Genomic DNA, 20,972 nt, shown 5'->3' with positions numbered 1-20,972 from the left:
ACGGAGTCTCTTTCCCAGGGTAGGAATGTCAAATACTAGAGGACATGGCTTTAAGGTGAGAGGGGGAAAGTTTAAATGAGATGTGCGGGGCAAGTTTTGTTTTACACAGAGAGTGGTGGGTGCCTGGGACGGGCCGCCGGGTGTGGTAGAGGAAGCAGATATGACAGCAACGTTTAGACAGGGATGTGAACAGGCAGGGGATGGAGGGGTATGAACCATCTACAGGCAGATGATTGGCATCTTGGTCAGTACAGACATTGTGGGCCGAAGGGCCTGTTCCTGTGCTGCACTGCTCTACGTTGTAAGTCTCCACCATCTCCAGTGATTTGCTGGGGGGAGTCGGTGACAGGGGAGAGTGTCCATGGGCTGTGGGAGGGGATTCAGTGGGTGGGGGGGGGGGGAGTCGGTGACAGGGGAGAGTGTCCATGGGCTGTGGGAGGGGATTCAGTGGATGGGGGGGGGGGAGTCGGTGACGGGGGTGAGTGTCCGTGGGCTGTGGGAGGGGATTCAGTGGGTGGGGGGGGGGAGTCGGTGACAGGGGAGAGTGTCCATGGGCTGTGGGAGGGGATTCAGTGGGTGGGGGGGGGGAGTCGGTGACGGGGGAGAGTGTCTGTGGGCTGTGGGAGGGGATTCAGTGGGTGGGGGGGGGAGTCGGTGATGGGGGGGAGTGTCCGTGGACTGTGGGAGGGGATTCAGTGGGTGGGGGGGAGAATCAGTGAGCCTGGGACCTCAGTCATGGCATTCAGTCAAGATCATGGTCACAGAGGGAAGCAGCACAGAAACAGGCCCTTCGGCCCATTGCATCCGTGCTGACCACCAACCACCCACTTGCATTATTTCAATTTTCATAATTTCATTCTCCCCACATTCCCATCAGCTCTCTCCACATTCTATGAGGGGGGCAATTCACAGCGGCCGATTACCCCAGCGACCCGCATGTCTTTGAGATGTGAAAGGAAACCGGAGCACCCGGGGGAAACCCACCCGGTCACAGGGAGAACGTGCAAACTCCACACAGACAGCGCAGGAGGTTGGGATCGAACCCGGGTCTCTGGAGCCGTGAGGCAGCGGCTCACCCACTGGAGAGCGCACATTACTCCCCACTCCCCGCCCTACAACGTTCCCTGTTACACCACCTCATCCTCAGCACGGGGATCAGCAGGCAGTGTCACTTTCAACATTCTGCCCCTCATCATCTACCCCTGATGAAAATAATCTATTCCGCTCGAAAGGCTATCGATCCGAAACAGTAACTCTGTTTCTCTCCCCACAGACGCTGCCTGACCTGCCGAGTGCTTCCAGCATCCTCTGTTTTTATTTCGGATTTCCAGCATCTGCAGGATTTTGCTTTTGGTGGGAATCCATTCCGGCTCCCAGACTCCATCCCACAGCACACAGCCTGCCCTCCGACACAATCCATTCCTCCCCCCCACCCCCTCCCCACCCTCACCGCCTCACCTCCTCCCTCGGGACACTCATTGGTCCGACTCACAGGCTGAGGAGTGTGGAGGGTAGCGAGGGAGGAGGGTTGGTAGGTGGTGGGAGGGAGGGTAGGGAGGGAGGGGAGGGTTGGTAGGTGGAGGGAGGGAGGGTAGGGAGGGAGGGGAGGGTTGGTAGGTGGAGGGAGGGAGGGTAGCGAGGGAGGAGGGTTGGTAGGTGGAGGGAGGGAGGGTAGCGAGGGAGGAGGGTTGGTAGGTGGAGGGAGGGAGGGTAGGGAGGGAGGGGAGGGTTGGTAGGTGGAGGGAGGGAGGGTAGGGAGGGAGGGGAGGGTTGGTAGGTGGAGGGAGGGAGGGTAGGGAGGGAGGGGAGGGGTGGTAGGTGGTGGGAGGGAGGGGAGAAGGGAGGAAGGATCAGGAGGCAGAGAGAGAGGGTGAGGAGGGTCGGTAAGTAAGGGAGGGAGGGTCACTGGGTGAGGGAAGGGTTGGTAGGGAGGACGGGTGAGGGGAGGGAGAGGTGGGGAGGGGATGGGAGGGGAGGGTGGGAACGGAAGGGAGAAGGGGAGGGAGAGGAGGGGAGGGAGGGGAGGGGAGGGAGAGAGCGGGAGAGCCGGCCAGGATGATGGTATGTTTGTCTGGAGCAGAGGGAGGGCTGCGGAGGGAGACTGGACGCCTGCCCGAGGAGAGACGCTCCCCCTCACATCCCCCACACTGGCTGCGGCCGGCAGCCAAGGGACTGCTCCAAATTAAAGGGGATAGCAGGCTTACAGGGCGTGAGGCTGCAGGCGGAGGGTGGGCCCCTGCTGACCGCCTGTCCCACCAAGCACCCCAGGGCGCAGAGCAACAGAGGGAGAGCGGTGTGGGGATCCAGGGTCTTTACTCACTGGAATTGAGCAAAACCATGGCCTTCAGGCAGAGATACTCGTCGTGTTGAAGCTTCAGCTCACGGAACCTCGAGGTTGCTGCCAGTAACATGTCGAAGATCTCCAGGATTCCTTCCACACACTGCCCCTCGTCCCTGCACAACAGGCGGCAGAAAGCACAATGAGGAAAAGGTCGAGAGACGGCAGCTCAGTCGCAGCCCACGTCTGCGCTGCTGGGAGGGGCGGCGATCAGCCCTGCAGAGGTGAAGAACCTCAAGAGGGGCAGTGGTGGGATGGAGGCCATCGGAGGTGGAAGGAAGGGGGGTTGGAGAACACAAAATAGACCACTCATCCCCTCAAGCAAGGCGTACGGCACGCTTACCTTCATCGGTCGGGGCATTGAGTATAAGAGTCAGGAAGTCACGTTGCAGCTGTATAACACTCTGGTTAGGCCGCACGTGGAGTATTGTGTGCAGTTCTGGTCGCCCCCTTACAGGGAGGGACGTGGAGGCTTTGGAGAGGGCGCAGAAGAGGTTCACCAGGATGCTGCCTGGATTAGAGGGCATGAGCTATAAGGAGAGGTTGGACAGACTTGGGTTGTTTTCTCTGGAGCGGCAGAGGCTGAGGGGAGACCTGATAGAGGTTTACAAAATTATCATAGACAGGGTCGACAGAGTCTTTTTTCCAGGGTAGAAATGTCACGTACCACAGGACGTAGCTTTAAGGTGAGAGGGGGAAAGTTTGAAGGAGATGTGCGGGGGAAAGTTGTATTTTTACACAGAGCGCAGTGGGTGCCTGGAGTGTGCAGCCGGGGGTGGGGGTGGAGGCAGATACGATAGAGGCTCTTAGACAGGCACATGGATGTGCCGAGAATGGAGGGAGATGGATCACCTGCCGGCAGATGGGATTGGTTTAATTTGGCGCCACGGTCAGCACAGACATGGAGGGCGGAAGGGCCTGTTCCTGTGCAGTACTGTTCTGTGTTCCAGCCATTCAATATGGTCATGGTTGATTTGCCCCAAACCCCTCCTCTAACCAGGAGGTCCGTAGAGGATGAATCATTGGAAGTATTTTGGGTGTTTCTTCTGCAGTGTTCCATTGCCCTCCATTCCCCCATCTCTGCTTCCAATGATCCAGCCTCCAAAACTCTCCGGGGGAGAGAATTTCTGAGGTTCCCCACCCTCTGCAATGATATTCCTGCACACCGCAGTGTTAGATGGGCACTCCCGTGGGCCGGGTTCTCCCTGTCTGTTGGTGGGATGTCCTGAACAGTCCTCGTTTAGCACCCCTTCCCTCAACACCTCTACCAGCACACGGACTGCTTCCTGCACTTGCCAAGTTCCATCAGCCAGTTAGCTGCCTCCTTCCACCCTGCCCTCACCTCCACACCGTCCACCTCAGAGTCCTCCCTTTCTGGATCACTCCGTCTCCATCTCAAGGGACAGTTTATCAACCAGCATCCACTACAAGCCCACAGACACTGACGGCTATCTCCGCCACACCTCCATTCCAGTCTCCCAGTTCCTCCACCTCATTGGTATCTGCTCTTTCAGTTTGGGATGCCAGAGATGGCTTCGTCTATCCTCGACCGTTACTTCCCCTCTACCAGAGCGGGCAGGACCTTGACTGCACCTCACCTACTTCCCACACCTCTGTTCCAAGCCTCTCTCCTCCAGCACAGAGTGCTCGTCTTCCACCCACCACACTCAATGGACCATCTCTGGCTTCAACAAGATCCCACCACCAGACACACCTTCCCTTTCAGCATCCTGACAGGATCATCCATTTTACCGCTGCCTGGTCCATGGTTCCATCCCCACCAACAACAGGGCACTTTCCCATGAACCGTGACCTCTCACCTCCCCCCTTCCCATCACCCAGGGACCCACAAAAGACTTTTCCAATCCAGTGTACAGCATTGGGTGTTCACAGTGTGGTCTCATGTGTATCCCTCCCACAGTGTGACCCTCCCTCAGTACTACCCCTCCCACAGTGTGACCCTCCCTCAGTACTACCCCTCCCACAGTGTGACCCTCCCTCAGTACTACCCCTCCCACAGTGTGACCCTCCCTCAGTACTGCCCCTCCCACGGTGTGATGCTCCCTCAGTACTACCCCTCCCACAGTGTGACCCTCCCTCAGTACTACCCCTCCCACAGTGTGACCCTCCCTCAGTACTGCAGAGTGCCCATGGGTGGGGGCAGGACCGGTGGGGGGTGGACAGGTGGAGGTGGAGGAACAGGCGGACGGGGGTGAGACAGGCAGAGGGGAGGTCAGGATGGTGTGGCTCAGCACAGTCACACTTGGCCAGCTCAGTGACCCCTGGGGAGGTGATGGAGGAGGTTCGAGGACGGAGGCAGCAGAGGCGCGCTCTGAGTGGTGACCATTTCACACCCACTGTCCTGTCCAAGACCGACTAACTTCCAACCTCCCAACACTGCAGTGGGTTTTTATCAAACTCAGATGGTGTGCAGTGGGAAAGCCAAGCAGGACTGCCAGAGCTGTCAGCGATAACTAAACCCCAGTCTGTTCTCCACATAGCTGATCCTGCATCATCTGTGGACTGTTAAATTGTCACGTTTCACTTCTGTCTTCAATCCCTGGTGATGCGCTCATGCCAGAGTCGGGAACATCCCTGCGCCTGGACACGGACACTGACCTCCCCCCTCTCCTCCCACCCAACTCCCACCGCTCCCCCTCCAACAGGTGCTGAAGCTCACCCGGTTCCAGGAGAGAGGGGAGGGTGGGGGGGTGGGGGAGGAGGGGGCAGAGAGAGGGGGGCAGAGAGAGAGGGCAGAGAGAGAGAGAGGGGCAGAGAGAGAGAGGGGGCAGAGAGAGGGGGGCAGAGAGAGAGAGGGGGCAGAGAGAGGGGGGCAGAGAGAGAGAGGGGGCAGAGAGAGAGAGGGGGCAGAGAGAGGGGGGCAGAGAGAGAGAGGGGGCAGAGAGAGGGGGGCAGAGAGAGAGGGGCAGAGAGAGAGGGCAGAGAGAGAGAGAGAGGGGGCAGAGAGAGGGGGCAGAGAGAGAGAGAGAGGGGGCAGAGAGAGAGAGGGGGCAGAGAGAGAGAGGGGGCAGAGAGAGAGGGGCAGAGAGAGAGAGAGGGGGCAGAGAGGGGCAGAGAGAGAGAGGGGGCAGAGAGAGAGGGCAGAGAGAGAGAGGGGGCAGAGAGAGAGGCAGAGAGAGAGAGAGAGGGGGGCAGAGAGAGAGGGGGCAGAGAGAGAGAGGGGGCAGAGAGAGGGGGGCAGAGAGAGAGAGAGAGGGGGCAGAGAGAGAGGGGCAGAGAGAGGGGCAGAGAGAGAGGGCAGAGAGAGAGAGGGCAGAGAGAGAGAGAGGGGGCAGAGAGAGAGGGGCAGAGAGAGAGGGGCAGAGAGAGAGAGGGCAGAGAGAGAGAGAGGGGGCAGAGAGAGAGGGGCAGAGAGAGAGGGACAGAAGAGAGAGAGGGGGCAGAGAGAGAGGGCAGAGAGAGAGAGAGGGGGCAGAGAGAGAGGGCAGAGAGAGAGAGAGGGGGCAGAGAGAGAGGGCAGAGAGAGAGAGAGGGGGCAGAGAGAGAGGGGCAGAGAGAGGGGGGCAGAGAGAGAGGCAGAGAGTGGCAGAGAGAGTGGGGGCAGAGAGAGAGAGGGGCAGAGAGAGAGAGGGGGCAGAGAGACAGAGGCAGGGCGCAGGGAGGGGAGGCTGAGAGAGGGGGGGCCAAGAGAGGGGGGGGAGGGGGGCAGAGAGAGCAGGGGAGAGAAAGAATAACGGAGAGATACAGCCGGGAAACAGGCCCTTCGGCCCACCTAGTCTGTGCTGACCATCAACCACTCATTCACACTGACCCCATTTTATTCCCTCCACACTCCCATCAACTCCCCCCAGATTCTATCCCTCACCCACACACGGGGGGAAATTTACAGCAGCCAGTTATCGTAGCAAGCTGCACATGTTTGGGATGTGGGAGGGAACTGGAGCACCCAGGGGAAACCCACGTGGTCTCCGGGAGAGTGTGCAAACTCCACACAGACAGCGCCGGAGGTCAGGATCGAACCCACGTCTCTGGAGCCGTGAGGCAGCGGCTCACCCACTGCACCACTGTGCAATGAACGATTTGGACGTACGTGTACAGGGCATGGTTAGTAAATCTGCAGATGAGACTAAAATCGTAGGCATTGAAGAACATTATCAAAAATTACAGGGGAGCGAAACAAGAGCAGGAAGCAGTTTGAAAAGGTGGTCCTTTTTCTGCACTAGTGTCCCACAAGGTCCGAGGGGACACCTCGTCAGGCCCTGGGGATTTATCCACCTTCATTCGCCTCAAGACAGCCAGCACCTCCTCTTCCGTAATCCAGATACGGTCCATGACCTCACTACTCTTTTGCCTCAGTTCTATAGTCTCTGTGTCTGTCTCCAGAGTAAATACGGATGCAAAAAAATCATTTAAGATCTCCCCCATCTCTCTTGGCTCCATGCATAGATGACCACACTGATCTTCAAGAGGACCAATTTTGTCCCTTGCTACCCTTTTGCTCTTAATATAGCTATAGAAACCCTTGGGATTCTCTTTCACCCTGCCTGCCAGAGAAACCTTGTGTCCCGTCTTTGCCCTCCTGATTTCTCTCTTTAGTGTTCTCCTACATTTCTCATGCTCCTCAAGCACCTCATTTGATCCTAACTGCCTATACCTGATATGCACCTCCTCCTTTTTCTTTACCAGGGCCTTAATATCCCTCAACAACCAAGGTTCCCTAATCGTGTTAGCCTTGCCTTTATCCTAACAGGAACATACAGATTCTGTATTCGCAATATTTCACTTTTGAAGGCCTCCCACTTACCAAGCATCTCTTTGCCAGAAAACAACCGATCCCAATCCACGCCTGCCAGATCCCTTCTGATGCCCCCAAAATTGGCCTTCCTCCAGTTTAGAATCTTTACCCTAGAACCAGTCCTGTCCTTCTCCATAATTATCTTGAAACTAATGGAATTATGATCACTGGATCCAAAGTGTTTCCCTGCACTCACCTCTGTCTCCTGCCCTGTCTCGTTCCCTAAAAGGAGATCGAGTATCGCGCTCTCTCTAGTTGGGACCTCTGCATATTGACTAAGGAAACTTTCCTGAACACATTTGACAAACTTGATCCCATCCAATCCCTTTACAGTATGGGAGTCCCAGTCAATATGTGGAAAGTTAGAATCACCGACTATTACAACCTTACTTTTCTTGCAGCTATCTGCTATCACTCTACAAATTTGCTCCTCTAAATCTCACTGACTGTTGGGAGGTCTATAATATAGTCCCATGAATGTGGTCGTCCCTTTCTTATTCCTCAGTTCCACCCCTACTGCCTCAGTAGATGAGCCCTCCAGTATGTCCTCTCCGAGAACTGCCGTGACATTTTCCCTGATAAGTAATGCCTCCCCCCACCCCCCCTTTAATCCCTCCCCCTCTTATCACATCTAAAACATCAGAACCAGGAACACTGAGCTGCCAGTCCTGCCCCTCCTGCAGCCAAGTCTCACTAATGGCTACATCATGCTGATCGGTGCTGTTCACCTGCCTCACCTACACCACCCCCTGCATTGAAATAGATGCATCTCAGAACATTAGTCCCACCAGGCTCATCAACCAGGTGATTGGTCTTTGCTTGTAGGCTTAACATCTACTTTTCCCACAGCCTCTCTACTTGCTGCCCTGACACCCTGTTATGGGAAAGACGTCATTAATCTGGAAAGTGCAGAGAAGGTTTACGAGGATGTTGCCAGGACTCGAGGGCCTGAGTTACAGGGAGGGGTTGGCCAGGCTGGGACTTGGAGTGTAGGAGATTGAGGGGTGACCCTACAGAGGCGTATGGAATCAGATAGGGTGAATACACTCAGTCTTTTTCCCAAGGAAGGGGAACTAAAAACTAGAGGGCACAGGTTTAAGGTGAGAGGTGAAAAATTCAAAAGGGACCTGAGGGGCAACTTCTTCACGCAGAGGGCGGTGGGTATGTGGAACGAGCTGCCAGAGGAAGCGGTTGAGGCAGGTACATTAACAACGTTTAAAAGGCATTTGGATAAGTACATGGATAGGAAAGGTTTAGAGGGATATGGGCCAAATGCAGGCACATGGGACTAGCTTGGTGGGCACCGTGGTCGGCATGGACTAGTTGGGCCGAAGGGCCTGTTTCTGTGCTGTATGACTCTGTGACTCAGGAGAAAGGGTGGAGGAGGGAGAGGGATGGAGAGAGAGATGGGGCAAGGGGACGGGGGGGGGGAGGGGATGAGGAGGGCTGAGAGAGAGGGAGGGATTCTCCATCCCATTGGTCACTCACTGCCGTGCGAGGAGAGGTGGATATTTTTACCCGCCAACCTGACAACAGGGCACGGTGAACCAGCGCTGGAAACCCTGGCGACTGCTCACCGAGAGTTAGTTTGTTTGGCCTGTGTTAATGAGCAGCAATCAACAGCCTTAATGGAACAGCTTACTCATTCATTAACTACACAGACACAGAGTGCTGCAGAAACACTCAGCATTCAGGCCAGTCTTTGCTAATGAGTTTGTGTAATTAAGGTGGCTTTGTCTGAACAAACAGCTCTACTCCTGGACCAAATCTGCGTTCCAAGTCAAACAGGAATCTAAGGCCCAGGAGCAAGGTTGAAGCCCGTCCATTTTATTGATTTCAAAATGAACAAACTGTTTTCTTGGCATCAAAACAAGAATCAGATGCTGCTTCAACCCCACACAGTCCCAGAGTGAACCATGGAATACAGCTGATCTTCAACTGTGTGACAACCTCAAAACAGAGAGAGGGGAGAGAGAGGGGAGAAGGGGGAGAGGGGGGAAAGGGGAGAGAGAGGGGAGGGGGAGAGAGAGGGGAGAGGGGGAGGGGGGAGAGGGAGAGAGGGGAGAGGGGGGAGAGGGGGGAGAGAGGAGAGAGGGGGGAGAGGGGGGAGAGGGGAGGGGGGAGGGGGGAGGGGGGAGAGGGAGAGAGGGGAGAGGGGGGAGAGGGGAGAGGAGGGGAGAGAGAGGGGAGGGGGGAGAGAGGAGGGGGGAGAGGGGAGAGAGAGGGGAGGGGGGGGAGAGAGGGGAGAGGGGAGAGAGAGGGGAGGGGGGGGAGAGAGGGGAGAGGGGAGAGAGAGGGGAGGGGGAGAGGGGAGAGAGAGGGGAGGGGGGAGAGGGGGAGAGGGGGGAGGGGGAGGCGAGAGGGGGAGGGGGAGGGGGGGAGGGGGGAGAGGGGAGAGAGAGGGGAGGGGGGGAGAGAGAGGGGAGGGGGGGAGAGAGGGAGAGGGGGTGAGGGGGGGGGAGGAAGGAGGGGGGAGGAGGGAACATGGACAGAATCCAGCCTCCCCTCCATGGACTGTGTCTATACCTCTCGCTGCCTTGGTGAAGCAGCCAGCATAATCAAAGACCCCACCCACCCGGGACATTCTCTCTTCTCCCCCCTCCCATCAGGTAGAAGATACAGGAGCCTGAGGGCACGTACCACCAGGCTTAAGGACAGCTTCTACCCCACTGTGATAAGACTATTGAACGGTTCCCTTATACAATGAGATGGACTCTGACCTCACGATCTACCTTGTTTGACCTTACACCTTATTGTCTACCTGCACTGCACTTCCCTGTAGCTGTGTCACTTTACTCTGTACTGTTATTGTTTTTACCTGTACTACCTTTAAGATTTAATCGGGAATAGTGGGGACTGGACTGCACAGGCGTGTGACATCAGCAGGTAAGGCGCAGGCAGTTTAAAAAGCAAGCCGCCATATCCAGCGGGCAGTGGAGTGAAAGGTAGCAGAGTGTTCTGGGCTTTGGCTCAAGGGGCTTCGGCGTAAAGGGGCGAGGAAAGATAGGTGACTTGAGGAAAGGAAGGGGTATGAGTGGGGTTTCCTGTACTCAGTGTCAGATGTGGGAGTTCACGGAGTCTCGCTGCCTCCGGGAAAGCTACATCTGCACCCAGTGTGTCGAGCTACAGCTCCTGAGGGACCGTGTTAGGGAAATGGAGATGCAGCTCGATGACCTTCGTCTGGTCAGGGAGAATGAGGAGGTGATAGAAAGGAGTTATAGGCAGGTGGTCACATCGGGACCACGGGAGTCAGGCAAGTGGGTCACAGTCAGGAGGGGGAAGGGGAAGAGTCAGGTACTAGAGAGTACCCCTGTGGCTCTACCCCTTGACAATAAGTACTCCTGCTTGAGTGCTGTTGGGAGAGACAGCCTACCTGGGGGAAGCAACAGTGGCAGTGCCTCTGGCACAGAGCCCAGCCCTGTGGCTCAGAAGGGTAGGGAAGGAGAGAAGAGGGCACTAGTGATAGGGGACTCTATAGTTAGGTGGGCAGACAAGCGATTCTGTGGATGCAGGAAAGAAGCTCGGAAGGTAGTTTGCCTCCCAGGTGCCAGGGTCTGGGATGTTTCAGATCACGTCCAAGATATCCTGAAGGGGGAGGGAGAACAGCCAGAGGTCGTGGTACATATTGGTACCAACGACATAGGTAGGGAGGGGAATGAGGTCCTGAGAAGAGACTATAGAGAATTAGGAAGGTAGTTGAGAAGCAGGACCTCAAAGGTAGTAATTTCTGGATTACTGCCTGTGCTAAGCGACAGTGGGTAGAGGAACAGAATGAGGAGGAGGTTAAATGCGTGGCTGAGGGATTGGAGTAAGGAGCAGGGATTCAGTTTTCTGGATCATTGGGGCCTCTTTTGGGGCAGGTATGACCTGTTCAAAGAGGACGGGTTGCACTTGAATCCCAGGGGGACCAACATACTGACGGGGAGGTTTGCTAAGGCTACTGGGGAGAGTTTAAACTAGAAGTGTTGGGGAGTGGGATCTAAACTGGAGAGACTGGGGAAGAGGTGTTTGGCTCTCAAATAGAGACAGCTAGTAGTAGGTACGATAGACAGGTGATAGAGAAGGGACGTGTTCAGACAGGTTTGAGATGTGTCTATCTTAACGCAAGGAGTATTGTGAACAAGGCGGATGAGCTTAGAGCTTGGATCAATACTTGATGTGATGGCCATTACAGAGACTTGGATGGCTCAGGGACTGGAATGGTTGCTTCAAGTGCCGGGTTTTAGATGTTTCAGAAAGGACAGGGAGGGAGGCAAAAGAGGTGGGGGAGTGGCACTGTTGATCAGAGATAGTGTCACGGCTGTGGAAAAGGTGGACGTTGTGGAGGGACTATCTACGGAGTCTCTGTGGGTGGAGGTTAGGAACGGGAAGGGGTCAATAACTTTACTGAGTGTTTTTTATAGGCCACCCAATAGTAACAGGGATATTGAGGAGCAGATAGGGAAGCAGATCCTAGAAAGGTGTGAGAGTAACAGAGTTGTGATGGGGGATTTTAATTTCCCAAACATCGACTGGCATCTCCAGACAGTGAGGGGTTTAGATGGGGTGGAGTTTGTTAGGTGTGCTCAGGAAGGATTCTTGACACAATATGTAGCTAGGCCTACAAGAGGAGAGGCTGTGCTTGAATTAATATTGTGAAATGAACCTGGTCAGGTGTCAGATCTCTCAGTGGGTGAACATTTTGGTGATAGTGATGATAATTCTATCTCCTTTACGTTAGCACTGGAGAGAGATAGGAACAGACAGACTAGAAAGGCGTTTACTTGGAGTCAAGGGAATTATGAGGCTCTCAGGCAGGAAATTGGAAAATTAAATTGGGAACAGATGTTCTCAGGGAAAAGTACAGAAGAAATGTGGCAAATATTCAGGGGATATTTGTAGGCATGTACCAATGAGACAGGGGAGTCACGAGAGGATACAGGAACTGTGGTGTACAAAGGCTATAATAGATCTAGTCAAAAGGAAAAAAAAGCTTACAAAAGGTACAGAGAGCTAGGTAATGTTAGAGATCTGGAAGAGTATAAGGCTAATAGGAATGAGCTCAAGAAGGAGATTAGGAGAGCCAGAAGGGGGCATAAGAAGGCCTTGACGGGCAGGATTAAGGAAAACCCCAAGGCATTCTACAGTATGTGAAGAGTAAGAGGATGAGATGCGGAAGGATAAGGCCTATCAAGTGCAGCAGTGGGAAAGTGTGTATGGATCTGGAAGAAATAGCGGAGGTACTTAATGAATACCGTACGTCAGTATTCACTACGGAAAAGGATCTGGGGGATTGTAGTGGGGACTTGCAGCGGCCTGAAAAGCTTGAGCATGTAGATATTAGGAAAGAGGTGGTGCTGAAACTTTTGGAAAGCATCACGTTGGATAAGTCACCAGGACCGGATGAGATGTACCCCAGGCTGCTGTGGGACGTGAGGGAGGAGATTGTGGAGCCTCTGACAATGATCTTTGCATCGTTGATGGAGACGGGAGAGGTTCCAGAAGATTGGAGGGTTGCGGATGTTGTTCCCTTATTCAAGGAAGGGAGTAGGGATAGCCCAGGAAATTATAGACCAGTGAGTCTTACCTCAGTGGTTGGTAAGCTAATGAAGAAGATACTGAGAGGCAGGATTTATGAACATTTGGAGAGGTATAATATGATTAGGAATAGTCAGCATGGCTTTGTCAAGGGCAGGTCCTGCCTTACGAGACAGATTGAATTTTTTGAGGATGTGACTGAACACATTGATGAAGGGAGAGCAGTAGATGTAGTGTATATGGATTTCAGCAAGGCATTTGATAAGGTACCCCATGCAAGGCTTATAGAGAAGGTGAGGAGACATGGGATCCAAGGGGACGTTGCAGTGTGGATCCAGAACTGGCTGGCCCACAGAAGGCAAAGAGTGGTTGTTGAAGGGTCGTATTCTGAGTGGAGGTCAGTGACCAGTGGTGTACCTCAGGGATCTGTACTGGGACCCTTACTCTTTGTGATTTTTATAAACGACCTGGATGAGGAAGTGGAGGGGTGGGTTAGTAAGTTTGCGGATGACACGAAGGTTGGGAGTGTTGTGGATAGTTTGGAGGGCCATCAGAGGTTACAGAGGGACATAGATAGGATGCAGAGTTGGCCTGAGAAGTGGCAGATACAGTTCAACCCAGATAAGTGTGAAGTGGTTCATTTTGGTAGGTCAAATATGATGGCAGAATATAGTCTTAATGGTAGGACTCTTGGCAGTGTGGAGGATCAGAGGGATCTTGGGGTCCGAGTCCATAGGACACTCAAAGCGGCTGCGCAGGTTGACTCTGTGGTTAAGAAGGCACATGGTGTATTGTCCTTCATCAATCGGGGAATTGAATTTAGGAGCCGAGAGGTATTGTTGCAGCTATATAGGTCCCTGGTCAGACCCCACTTGGAGTATTGTGCTCAGTTCTGGTCACCTCACTACAGGAAGGATGTGGAAGCCATAGAGAGGGTGCAGAGGAGATTTACAAGGAGGCTGCCTGGAATGCGGAGCATGCCTTATGAAAGCAGGTTGAGGGAACTCGGCCTTTTCTCCTTGGAGAGACAGAAGATGAGGGGGGACCTGATAGAGGTGTATAAGATGATGAGAGGCATTGATCGTGTGGATAGTCAGAGGCTTTTCCCCAGGGCTGAATTGGTGGCCACAAGAGGACACAGGTTTAAGGTGCTGGGAAGTAGGTATGGAAGAGATGTCAGGGGTAAGTTTTTTACTCAGACAGTGGTGAGTGTGTGGAACGGGCTGCTGGCAATGGTGGTGGAGGCTGATACGATAGGGTCTTTTAAGAGACTGTTGGATAGGTACATGGAGCTGAGAAAAATAGAGGGTTATGGGTAAGCCTAGTAATTTCTAGGGTAGGGACATGTTTGGCACAGCTTTCTGGGCCGAAGGGCCTGAATTGTGCTGTAGGTTTTTCTTTGCTTCTACATCAATGCACTCTGTACTGACTCAATGTAACTGCACTGTGTAATGAATTGACCTGTACGATCGGTTTGTAAGACAAGTTTTTCACTGTACCTCGGTACAAGTGACAATAATAAACCAATACCAATAAAGGTAGTGATATGTCAGTGTGTGAGAGAGACAGAGAGGTGCAGAGTGCAGGAGAGAACGCCATTCCCCCCGTGTGCCAATCATATGGACTACACCTCACTGCCACTCTCTCATTCCGTCACCGTCTCCTCAGACCACAAGCTGCCTGTCCAACAGCAGGAGTGAATTGGCAGGAACCTGTTCCAAATACGGTGAAGACAGACGCCGTCACCAGCTCTGATCTCTGTGACACCAAGCCTCACGCTGGCTAGCGCCCTACTGAAGCAGACTCTTCACAGCTCCAGTGGGGTGTCTGACACCTCACCGAGCTCCAGACCCCACACCTCCAGCCCATCCTCCACACATCCCTCGCTTCCTCAACCCTCAGTCTCTGCGCAACCACCACCCCACTCCCCCATTGCTCAGGACAAACAGGCTCCGTGTTCTCACCTTGGAGACACAAGAGATTGCAGATGTTGGAATCTGGATGAAGGACCTCGACCCAAAACGTCAATTGTTCATCTCCCTCCACAGATGCTGCCTGACCTGCTGAGTTCCGCCAGAAGTATGTTTGTTACTCCGTGGTCTCGCCCCCATCTAACAGTGTCGTCATGGATACCTGCCACCCCGGCCGTTCCCTTTTCCCCCTTTTCCCTTCTGGGAGAAGATACAGGAGCTTGAAAGCCTGAACGTCCAGACTCAGGGACAGCTTCTTCCCCACTGCTGCCAGACTCCTGAACCAGTCACCTTCCCGGTGGTGCTGCTGCATTAGTCCTGGAATCATAGAACAACACAGCACGGATACAGGCCCTTCAGCCCAACCAATCCATGCTGACCATGCTGCCCACCCAGCTAGTCCCAATTCCCTGCATTCGGCCCATATCCCTCCAAGCCCCCCCTCCATGTACCTGTCCAAGTGCTTCTTAAATCATCCTGTTGTCCCTGCCTCACCCACTCCCTCTGGCAGCTCGTTCCACACACTCACCACCCTCTGCGTGAAAAAGTCGCCCCTCAAGTCCCTTTTAAATCTTTCCCCTCTCACCCTAAACCTGTGCCCTCTAGTTTTGGACTCCCCTACCCTGGGGAAAAGACTGTTACCGTCCGCCTTACCTACACATCTCATGATTTTATAAACCTCATTAAGGTCGCCCCTCAATCTCCTACGTTGCAAGGAATAAAGACCCAGCCTGTCCAACCTCTCCCCGTAACTCAGGCCCTCTAGTCCTGGCAACATCCTCGTAAACCTTCTCTCCACTCTTCCCAGTTTAACCAGGTCTTTCCGATAACAGGGCGACCAAAACTGTCCACAGTGCTCCAAGTGTGGCCTCACCAACAACTTGTACAACTCCAACAAAATGTCCCAGCTCCTGTACTCAGCGCCCTGACTGATGATGGCTAGTGTGCTAAACGCCCTTTTCACCGCCCTGTCTACCTGTTCTTGGACTCTTAATCCTACCCCTTGTGTCACTTTAATGTTTCTTTGTGCGCTACCTCAGTTTGTACTAAACCTTGCAGGCATTCTGCGGTTTTGTACTTGACGCTGTGTACACTGAGCTTCACACGAGCAAGGAATTTCATTGCACCCTGGTGTATGTGACAGTAAACTCATCTGAATCTGAATCTAACAGCCTCCAGATCTCTGCAAACAATTCTGGCTCAACTTTTCTTCAATGTAATAACTTCACCGCTGGTTGCAGCTGCCTGGGGCTCGAGTCTGGCCTCCCTACCCCTCAGCTACCTCAGACTTCCTCCCAGTCCGAACCTGCAGTCGCCTGTTCTAATACCTACCAATGTGGCCCAGTGCTAAGTTTACTTCCCAGTGACACAACTTGGGATGTTTTCCTGTGATAGGTGCAACAGAGGTGCAGTCCAGGCAGCTCCAGGGTGGTGGGTTCAATCGTGACCTCGGGTGCTGTCTGTGTGTGGAGTTCACACGTTCTGCCTGTGGGTTTCCCCTGGGTGCTCCGGTTTCTTCTCACATCCCGAAGATAGCAGGTTAATTAGCCACTGAATATTGCCTCTACTGTGTAGAATGAAATGGGTTACAGGAGGGTTTGAGCTGTCAGGAGAGGCTGAACAGGCCGGGACTGTTTTCCCTGGAGTGAAGGAGGCTGAGGGGTGATATTATAGAGGTTTGTAAAATCATGAGGGTATCGATAAGGTGGATGGCCGCAGTCTTTTTAAAGTAGAGGGCATAGGTTGAGGGTGAGAGGGGAAAATTTTGAAGAGGAAGTGAGGGGCAACTTCTTCACACAGAGGGTGGTGGGTATGTGGAACGAGCTGCCAGAGGAAGTTGTAGAGGAGATACAATTACAATATTTAAAAGCCACTAGGACAGGTACATGGTTAGGAAAGGTTTAGAGGGATATGGGCCAAACACGGGGAAATGGGACTGCCTTAAATGGGCATCTCACGGATTGGGCCGAAGGGCCTGTTTCCGTGCTGTCTGACTCTGCGGAGAGTTGTGGAGAATGGGATCACTCTGTCAACTGGGATGTGGGAAACGACAGAGCCGAGAAGGGAGAAACGTCACCGGCAGGGCAGCCATCCTGGACTTGTCTGTCAAGTGGGACAGGATCGATGACCTCTTCGTGCTGTAGTGGGGCGGTGATGGTAATCAGCGGGGGTGCAGGCAAAGCTCTCGTGGACGGCAGGATCACACAGCACTGAACTTGACCAGCTGCACCAAGAGAGCTGCTCGCGCCGGTGAACTATCTCCCCGCTTGACCCTGTCACATTCTCACATTTCCTCACTGCACGGGAGGCCATTCAGCCCACAGAGCAATCCCATTCCCTGCAGCCCCACCACTTCCTTCCACACACCAGAGGCCACTTACAGTGGAGAAATAATCTACTGTATTTGGGACGTGGCTGCGTGAAGCCAGAGTGCGAGTTCCTAGGAGTGAACATCACCAATAGCCTGTCCTGGTCCAACCACGTAGATGCCACGGCCAAGAAAGCTCACCAGCACCTCTACTTCCTCAGGAGGCTAAACAAATTTGGCATGTCCCCTTTGACACTCACCAACTTTTATCGATGCACCACAGAAAGCATCCTATCTGGATGTATCACGGCCTGGTACGGCAACTGCTCTGCCCAGGACCTCAAGAAACTGCGGAGAGTTGTGGACACAGCCCAGCACATTACAGAAACCAGCCTCCCCTCCATGGACTCCGTCTATACCCCTCGCTGCCTTGGTGAAGCAGCCAGCATACTCAAAGACCCCACCCACCCTGGATGTTCTCTCTTCTCCCCTCTCCCATCAGGCAGAGGAAACAGGAGCCTGAGGGCACGTACCACCAGGCTCAAGGGCAGCTTCTATCCCACTGTGATAAGACTATTGAACGGTTCCCTTATATGATAAGATAGATTCGTTTGACCTTGCACCTTATTATCTACCTGCAATGCACTTCCCTGTAGCTGTGACACATTACTCTGCATTCTGTTATTGTTTTTACCCTGTACTACCTCAATGCACCGTGTAATGAATTGATCTGTACGATCGGTATGTAAGACAAGTTTTTCACTGTACCTCGGTACAAGTGACAATAATAATCCAATACCAATACCAAATGTGAGGAGGTTTCTAACCCTCTCACATGCAGGCAAGGAGTCCCAGGACACTGCAGATGCTGGAATCTGGAGCAACAAACGAACTGCTGGAGGAACTCCGCGGGTCGAGCAGCGTCCGTGGAGGGGAAAGGAATTGTCAACGTTGCAAGTCCTGATGCAGTTTGTTTGTTGCTCCAGGGAGTTCCAGACCTTGCTGAGTAAGTGGGCCGAGGAATAGCAAATGGAGTTTAATTCAGATCAGTGTGAGGTGTTGCATTTTGGAACGTCAAATCCAGGTAGGAATTTCACAGGGAACAACAGGGCCCTGGGGAGTATCGTAGAACAGAGGGGTCTCGGAGTACAAGTACATGGTTCCCTGAAAGTGGAATCACAGGTAGACAGGGTAGTGAAGAAGGTGTTTGGCACGCTGCCCTTCATTGGTCAGGGCATTGAGTACAGAAGCTGGGAGGTCATGGTGTGGTTAGAGGCTGAGGGGAGAAGTTTATAAAATTATGGGAGGCACAGATAGAGTAGACAGTCAGAAACACTGGTGAGGCCACACTTGGAGTATTGTGCTCAGTTTTGGTCGCCCTGCTGTAGGAAAGATGTCATTAAACTGGAAAAAGTGCCAAAAAGATTTACCAGGATGTTGCCAGGACTTGAGGGACTGAATTATAGGGAGAGGTTGGACAGGCTAGGACTTTATTCCTTAGAGAATGGGAGACTGAGAGGTGATCTTATAGAGGTGTATAAAATCATGAGGGGCATAGATAGGGTGAATGCACTCAGTCTGTTTCCCAGGGTTGGGGAATCAAGAACTAGAGAGCATAGGTTTAAGGTGAGAGGGGAGAGATTTAGTAGGAACTTGAGGGGCAACTTTTTTTACATAAAGGATGGTATCTGTGTGGAATGAGCTGCCAGAGGAAGTGGTTGAGGCAGCTTTTAAAAGACAGTTGGACAGGTACACGGGTAGGAAAGGTTTAGAGGGTTACGGGCCAAATGCTGGCAAATGGGACTAGCTTGAATGGGCCATCTTGATCAAGATGGACCAGTTGGGCTGAAGGGCCTGTTTCTGTGCTGGATGACTCTGTGACTCTATGAAATGTAATTTCCTAATTTCGCTTCTAATCCTGCCAATTACTTTACACCCTGGTCCCCCGATCACTGTTCTCTCTCGAAGGAGAACAGATCCTTGCCCCTCAGGTCCCCTTTAAATCTCTCCCCTCTCACCTTAAGCCGATGCCCTCGAATTTTAGACTCCCCTACCCTGGGGAAAAACTGTGACCATCCACCCTATCTATGCCCCTCATGAATTTATAGACCTGGGCCACATTTGGTGTACTGTATACAGTTCTGGTTGCCCAGCTATTGGAAGGACCCTCATTAAAATGGGATGGGTGCAGGAAAGATTCACCGGGATGTTACCGGGACTGGAGGGTTTGAGTTATAAGGAGAGCTGAACAGGACTTTTCTCCCTGGAGTGTAGGAGGCTGAGGGGTGGTCTTATAGAGGTTTATATAGAGGGGCAGAGATAAGGTGGGCACAGGTTTAAGGTGAGAGGGGAAAGATTTAAAGGGGACACGAGCACCACACAGAGGGTAGTGAGGACATTGAATGAGCTGCCAGAGGAAGTGTGTGAGGCAGGTACAATAACAACATTTAAAAGACCCTTGGACAGGTACATGGATAGGAAAGGTTTAGAGGGATATGGGCCAAATGCAGGCACATGGGACTAGTTCATGTAGGCATCTTGACTAACATGGATGAGTTGGGCCGAAGGGCCTGTCTCCGTGCTGTACGACAACACGACTCTATATGATGAGTACAAAGCTAGACTTAGCCAACAGAAAGGCCGACGTCCGACCTATTCCTGACTCCAGACACAGCCGAGCTGGTCCACTTCAACTGCCCTCAGCAGACCTGTTTAGGGATGACCAATAACTGCTGGTTGTCCCAACAACAGCCACATCCCAGGACACGGTGGAGGGTTAGGTTGTGAGTTAGTGGGCAGTGGGAAAATTATCCCTCTGGTGTTCATTGATCTGATTACTGGAGATTCAGTCTCACTGGACCCTGCCACTTGATCTGGCCCACACCTTCATTATCCTGGTCACCGTCCACTCACCTTTATTGTGATCTGTGCCTTAATCTAGATTCCATATCTTAATAGGGTGGGATAGGGGTCCCAAGTATTGTAGTCATGTATGTGAGGTGTGGAGCGGGGGGGGGGGGGGGTATTGGGTTTGTGGAGCATTTTGGCTTGTGGGGGTGTTGGCAAGGGTTTATTGGGGTGTTGGCAAGGATTAGCGAGGTGTTGGCCAGGGTTGTGGGGTGTTAGGGTTAGGGGAAGGGCTGGGGGTGGTGGTGAATTTTGGACATGTGGGAGTGTCTGTGGTGTGAAGGTGGAGGAGGTGCTTTGGGTTGGTGGAGGTGTCGCCTGGGGTTGGTGGTATCCTGGCCTGAGTGAGGGGAAGGTGTCCCAGGCACCTGTGTAAGTATATGGACATGTAAGTAGGAATGGGGGGGTTGGTCCATGTAATATGCTGTGTGGAGGGAGCCCCCTGGGACTCGGGTGCAGGTATAGATGGGGAACACATGGGAGTGTGTGTGGGATCAGAAAGGGTGCCTATTGTCTGGTCTGTGCGAGGGAGGGTGTATAGGATGCTACTTTGAGTGTATTGGGATGTATGTGAGAAAGTGGGGAAGGAGCAGGGGGTGTGGTGTACTGATCTGTGTTGGGCAAGTTGTTAGGGACCTGGCTGGGTGTGTGGGGGTTGTGTATGGGAGTGTACGTAAGGTCCTGGGGGTGCACGTAAGGTCCTGGGGGTGCCATTCAGGTTGGGAGGGTCCCGTGTCCTCTCACCTGTCCAGGATGAGGTCAGGAGCGAACAGCAGCTTTCCGGGGTAGTTGATGGATCGCCACATCAGCCCCACCATGAGAACCTCCAGCCAGCAGCACTCCAACAGCTGCACCTGGTCATGGAGATCCAGCTCGACAAAGCCTGGCGGGAGAAAGGCAGCATCAGACACCCGGGCCCAGCTCTGCTGCTGGGGATCAACCCCCAGCAAGCTCACCCGTCGCAGGATGTCCCCAGGAGGCAGAGGGGATGCTGCGGAGTCTCGGTCAGGCAGCACCTTATAAGGGGGAGCCGGAAATATCCCACGCATCACACAGAATCACCACCCCCCAACACCGTCCCGTCACACACTCCCAGGGTCAGACACAGGGTGAAGCTCCCTCCGCACCGTCCTGTCACACACTCCCGGGGTCAGACACAGGGTGAAGCTCCCTCCG

The 20,972-nt window shown here is 53.5% G+C and overlaps 1 protein-coding gene across 7 annotated transcripts in view; it reads right to left on the bottom strand.

Annotated features, from left to right (window-relative positions):
• The window catches only part of esr2a (estrogen receptor 2a), a 178,041-nt gene that overhangs the window by 37,370 nt on the left and 119,699 nt on the right, over positions 1 to 20,972 (bottom strand). For all 7 annotated transcript variants that reach the window (XM_052015195.1, XM_052015235.1, XM_052015184.1 and 4 more), the window contains exons 6-7: positions 20,541 to 20,679; positions 2,321 to 2,454 (exon numbers count right to left, since the gene is read on the bottom strand). In XM_052015195.1, the coding sequence (XP_051871155.1) occupies positions 2,321 to 2,454; positions 20,541 to 20,679 (273 nt within the window). The remainder of the gene's footprint in view (positions 1 to 2,320; positions 2,455 to 20,540; positions 20,680 to 20,972) is intronic.

Source organism: Pristis pectinata, chromosome 1 (genome assembly GCF_009764475.1).
Source record: "Pristis pectinata isolate sPriPec2 chromosome 1, sPriPec2.1.pri, whole genome shotgun sequence".
In the NCBI taxonomy this organism is placed as follows: Eukaryota; Metazoa; Chordata; class Chondrichthyes; order Rhinopristiformes; family Pristidae; genus Pristis; species Pristis pectinata.
The sequence above is the reverse complement of the archived record's forward strand: the minus strand, read 5'-3'. Positions and strand labels throughout refer to the sequence as shown.